This window comes from Bremia lactucae, linkage group LG18 (assembly GCF_004359215.1).
Source record: "Bremia lactucae strain SF5 linkage group LG18, whole genome shotgun sequence".
Lineage (NCBI taxonomy): Eukaryota > Oomycota > Peronosporomycetes > Peronosporales > Peronosporaceae > Bremia > Bremia lactucae.
Window position 1 is genome coordinate 1,458,621 of NC_090627.1, and position 5,695 is coordinate 1,464,315.

The 5,695-nt window shown below is 47.3% G+C and overlaps 2 protein-coding genes across 2 annotated transcripts; one reads left to right on the forward strand and one right to left on the reverse strand.

Annotated features, from left to right (window-relative positions):
• Positions 1 to 4,369: 4,369 nt before the first annotated feature.
• CCR75_002207 (uncharacterized protein) lies at positions 4,370 to 4,871 on the forward strand (the record flags this gene model as incomplete). The annotated part of the gene is made up of 3 exons (XM_067960305.1): positions 4,370 to 4,415; positions 4,518 to 4,563; positions 4,625 to 4,871. 3 exons carry the CDS (start codon positions 4,370 to 4,372, stop codon positions 4,869 to 4,871), a joined length of 339 nt encoding a protein of 112 aa, XP_067819682.1.
• A 153-nt stretch (positions 4,872 to 5,024) lies between these two features.
• Positions 5,025 to 5,420, reverse strand: CCR75_002206 (uncharacterized protein; the record flags this gene model as incomplete). The annotated part of the gene is made up of 1 exon (XM_067960304.1): positions 5,025 to 5,420. The coding sequence occupies one exon, from the start codon at positions 5,418 to 5,420 to the stop codon at positions 5,025 to 5,027; it is 396 nt and encodes a 131-aa protein (XP_067819683.1).
• Between the last annotated feature and the right edge of the window lie 275 nt (positions 5,421 to 5,695).

Genomic DNA, 5,695 nt, shown 5'->3' on the forward strand with positions numbered 1-5,695 from the left:
AATGGGTCTTTAAGACAAAACGACACGCTGATGGAACTCTGGAGCGTTTTAAAACAAGGCTCGTAGCCTGTGGAAATGAGCAATCATATGGTGTAGATTACACCACAACATTCAGTGCTGTGATGGAAATGACGACAGCAAAGGTGGTGCTGGCGTTGGCGCGAGTATGGGGGGTTCCTGCTCGACATGGGGATGTCCCTAATGCTTACGTTAAAGCAGATAAAGAAGAAGATCTCGAAATTGCGCTTCACGTGCCGCAAGGAATGGAATTTGACGAGCACGAAGTACAAAGTTTGGGTACAAGTGACAGGACCAAGGTGGCGCTGAAGCTCCTAAAGAGCCTTTACGGGCTTAAGCAGGCTGGGCGTTTGTGGGCACAACTGTTACATGATACACTGGTAAAACTTGGATTTACACAGTGCTACACCGACAGTTGTTTGTACACAAAAGGAGATGTCTCAACGATTACGCTAGTGGGTGACTATGTGGACGACCTATTGGTGACTGCTAAAAGGGCCTGTGATGTGACCAAATTCTTCGATGACATGAAGGTACTCGAGGTAAAGGACCTCGGCGAAGTGTCTAAGTTTCTGGGCATTGGCGTAACGTATACCAAGGATTCTGGGTACCGTTTGGAGCAAACTCAGTGCATTCGCGAAATGCTTGCTGGTCACGGTCTGGATCAGGCTAAACCTGCTCGTACGCCTATCGGTGATGAACAAGACGGCGAAGACGAGGGCAATTTGCTACCGAGTGGTAGCGACGGTACACCAAAAGGACCAACAGTAAAGATGTTTCAATCGTTAATTGGAAGTCTGCTGTGGTTGTCGCGGTGTACAAGGCCGGACATTGCATTTGCTGTACACCGGGCCAGCCGGCGGGCGCATGCACCAAGGGATTGCGATTGGCGTTGGGCAAAACGAATAGTTCGATACTTGAAGGGAACTGTCAATCTACAGTTTGAGATGAGTGGGACGATTGGAAGTGACAGTTCTCAAGATGTTGTAGTTGAAGGCTACAGCGACGCAGATTATGCTGCGGATCGTGCGGATCGAAAATCGGTAAGTGGAGGAGTTCTATGCTTGAATGGTATGGTTGTCGGTTGGATGTGTCGGAAACAGGTAAGCGTGGCATTATCTACCACGGAGGCCGAGTTTGTGGCTGCATCACAAGTGGCGAGTGATTTGCTAGGATTGTGTGAGCTACTGGGTGAGATTGGGGTGCACGTGACAAAGCCGATGCTTATGCACGTTGATAATCAAGCTGCTATTAAGCAGGTACAAGGCGAAGATAGTACGGGAAGAGCGAAGCACATCGCAGTACGTCTCGAGTTTATCAAGGATTACAGCAAGAAACAAGTGATCAAGGTGGAATATTGCGAGTCGCGTTTAATGCGAGCTGATCTTCTCACCAAGACGTTCGCCGCGCCGAGATTGACGGAGCTGTGCAAGCTGATCTCGATGGTGTAAAGAAATCTCGAGAAGGAGTGTTGAAAGGCCGCGACTGTTCGTATAAAAGGTGCGACTGTTCGTGTGATAGATGCGACTGTTCATGTGAAGTTGAAGGCATGCGACTCTCGGAACAGGTGGGGCACCTTATGGGCCTACATGAGTGATCGATGGTAACGGACGATAACGGACGATAACGGACAAGAAAGGTAACCAAATATCATAAGCTCCAAATACATTTAGTTTCTCATTTACCTTCCAGACTTAACAGAAAGTTGCACCTCGTGCCGTAAAGCATTAAAATGCTTTCGCCTAAATTTCGGCCCCCTCCCGCGCTGCTTGATGCGCGGGGGAACCTTCAGTTTTACGTGGAGAAACTTTAAAAGCGACGTTGTCGTAAGGGCCAATAAAAGTTTTTGGTGAAGTCGCTAGCGTACCCCTCTTCTGAAAACTCTTGGAAGTTTGAGGTACCTCTTCGGCAAGATTGCATGTACGCCGTTGACGTTTTTGGGCGACAAGCTCAGGGTCAACTCGCGTCAAACGACGCTTCCCATCACTAAAACGTGGGATTAGGTGGATCTATAGCCTCAGTGCGTCTTCGATACATAGCTGTACGGTCAGCCGAAGCACCGAAATATCGGCTAGGCATTTCTTCCTTTTGTGGGATAAATGCCGAACGTAACAGGCCTTTGGCCTTAAGCTAAGCGAAATCGAAGCAAAGCTTCCGTTCCAACCGAACATCACCTCTATCCGCAGACTTCCTGATATTCCAAATATTCCGAAGTCAGCGGGCTGGGTGGACCCAGCTCTCAATGATTCTTCGTTTTCACTCCTTGTTTCGTTTGGAAACAAAACGATCGGAATTTCCCCCATGGTGGCCACCAAAGCCCCACGGGCTTGATCACGTAAACGCGTCAGATACTGGCTTCGCGTCATTACCTTTGGCGTAAGGTATTGCTCATGAAGAGCGTCGCGAGCGGCGATCTCCTCCGGCGTCCTCGCCGGGTCACCGGAGATCCAGATGCCCAAGCGGTGACCCGCTATCTCTTTGAGACGCTCGTCTGCACTAAGCGGAGTGAATCTGTGTTCACTATGAGCTTTGGCTTTTGCTATCTCGGCAGCTCGTCGACGAGCTTGATCCTCTATGAGGATTGCTTGCTCTTGCTCTTCATCGAGCAAATTAGTATTGATGTTGGACTCAGGGTCCCGTGTCCTGCTCAATGCAGTTTAAGACATCAGCGGCACCACGTTCAGGGAACGGATTCGGGGCCCGCCGACGTTTATTCAGAGGAAAAGGCGTGTAAAAACGACGCTCTTTCTCCTCATCCTCTAATGGAGAGTGACATTCCAAGTCCGCAATCCCCTCATCGTCGAGAAAGGTGCTAAGAGTCTGTGACTCTCGCTTAATTGTCATGAGACGATGGAGAGAAAAACACAACCGAACGGTTGGCTTTGAGGTTTAGGTTCCAACCTCAAAGAGGAAATTAAGCGAATTTTGTCACTCGTTATTAACAGTTTGATGGGGGAGGGTGTAATGGGGCACACATCGAATAGAAAATTGTTGTTGTGATACCTTTACTTTATGGGTTAAATACTCTTTTATCCTCTTCTAAAATAGTTAATTACGTTAATCCCATTTATTATGGAAAATAATTACGGTCGCCGCCAGACATATATCTGGCGGCCGAAATCTATTTTTAATTAGCTAGGGTTAGGTTTTAGATTAAATTATTAAACTGAGTGCAGTTCCCCTTTTGATCTTAAAGCGTTAAGTGCCTTCCTAAGGCTTGCGCATTGATCTGTAATAGATAGAAGCCTTCCTAAGGTATGTCCTCTTGGGCACTAGTTGCCACTTGGTTTTAAGAACCCTTAAATCCCTTAAACTAGAATTCCTTAAGCTTTGATAGCTTGTACGACTCCCTGAGTTGTTAAACCATTAGTTCAATAGAACTAAGTGACTCGGAGTCTGAAAGTCTTCCTCTGACTTTAGGAGCGAGGTATCTCCGCTAAAGTTTCGAGCTAGCTACCTGCTGGAAAAACATAAAATTGTTTTTCGCATACTCTTAGAACCCTTATCTCATATAGCCGGCTAAATTTTATTGCTCATTTTGGGACCGGCCCCAAGTTGCCCCCTTATTGGTGATCTGCTCGAATAGAAGATGCCACAACAACCGCAGCTCAGTGTGTAGGCAAGCACGTCGTAATGCGGCCACGCTCTACTTAGACACACACCTTAGCACAGCGAGGAAGTGGTTTAACCATCTTCTTTTGCGTGCAGTGAGGTAGTTAAGGTGGACGCGTTCGCGACCTCACCTAAACGCACAAAGTACTTTGGATAAGTGTCGTCACGGGAGCGGTAATCCGGCTCCTCGTGCGCACTTACCAAGTAGGAAGTAGTTTTCAAACTGATTTATGTTTGATTGTAATGAATATAAATAACTATTTTTACCAATCAAAATGTCATCTCTTTTGATAACACTTAATATGTATTGCGAGCGTATCTTTCTAGATACCTCGCGTAACGGTTGACGCTTGCCGCCATCATGGATGATGCTAGGCGTCATTTCTCCTAAATGTGAATGCACCTGGTCATAAATGTGCACCACACGCGAGTGCTGGGTCTAATTACTATAATTTAGTAATTGACCATCCCCTTAAACGCACCAAGTAAACTTAACGGGGGCTGTGTAACATTAGGGCAACTTTAGCCCGTTTTACAGCGCAATAAGTTGACGTCGTTGCCAAGTGCTTAGCTAGAAGCGTTTTTTGCCGCTGTTTGTCAATTATCTTGAAACCCTTTTTTTTGCTTTCGTAAAAAACCAAAATACAATTCGCTAAAACGCATATTTTTGGTGTCAGAACAAAGAATGTAACCTATTCGCATAACCACCTGGAGTCGATGCATATTTACTATAGCGCTCATGTCGATCTCACTCTACCGTCGCATTCTTCGCACAGCACGCAATTGTACGTTTGCCTCTTTCGTATACATATTTCTATACATCGTTGTCGTAAGGAGTCTGCTCATGCTGTTGCCACCTTATGTTCTAATGCGCGACTAAATTGCAGGGGAAGGTAGCTGCGAGGAAAAAGGGTGGATTCGTGCGGAAGCGAGGTACACGTGTAGAACGATAACGTGCATCGTTTCTTTAACACGATCATTGGTACTGGTGCAGGAGACGTTTTGAAGCGAACCGGTCCTTAGTCGACCACGCTGCCATTGCTGAAGCTGTGCGCCAAGGTCACAACCAAGTGGACGTAGCGCTACACTACAAAATTTGCTACCCGCGTCCGCAGTACGTGGATCCGGGGACCATGGGCGGTGACCAGAATTTCTGCCGCACCTCGACGCGCGCCAATACGACGCTTGGGCGTGTGCACAAGCGCCAAGTGCAACGTCAGTTCCGTCCAGGAGGTCAGTAAGTTATAGTGTTGGTCATAAATATAAAAAAAGAGTAGGCAAGTATTTTTGATATTACACACATTCTTCCAGCCTCAGTGCGTACCGCGTATAATTTAATTACTACAAAAGGTAGAAACGTGGACAGAGTGGCGACATGACAGTCGCCGCATTTCTCATAGCGCACGTAGCAACACCGAGTAGATAGAGCAGCGATGCATGGCTAGAAACTGAGCCTCCGTAATGTTAAAGCCAAGCGCTTGCATATGGCTCACGAGTTGCACCCCTTGTTCCTCTGTGCCCTGTAGATCGTAGAAAAAATCACTCATTAGGTCGACATTGTTGCATTGAAGCTCGCGTTGCCACAGCTGTAGTAGAATCTTTGCATACATGGGCATGCTACCGTGCCGAGGTGGTTTCGACAGCGACTTCCGGCGCCGGTGTGCCTGCTCCTCCTCGTCTTGTGCGAGAATCAGCGCCTGCACATCGGCGAGAGAAGCTAAGCTGCGTGTGGAGCTGGATTTACGCAGACCCGTAGGTTTAGGAAGGATTGACGGCAACGGGTTCTCCATAATTGATCGTGTTTTGTTCGAGACAAATTTGGAAATGAAGGCAACTGGGGTTCTGCAAAACTGGGACGAGATCGACTAAGTCGGATTGACAGATTTGCTTCGACAAGCGACCGTGTATCGAGTCACAAAGCAGTGTTGCAACTCAATGTAGCCGACGGGTGGCAAACAGATAAGGCAAATTTTGGAATACTGGCTGTGTATAGAGTCACAAACCATCCTAAGCAACTGTATATAGCCGACGGTCGCGGCTGGCAAACAGATGAGGCAAATTTTGG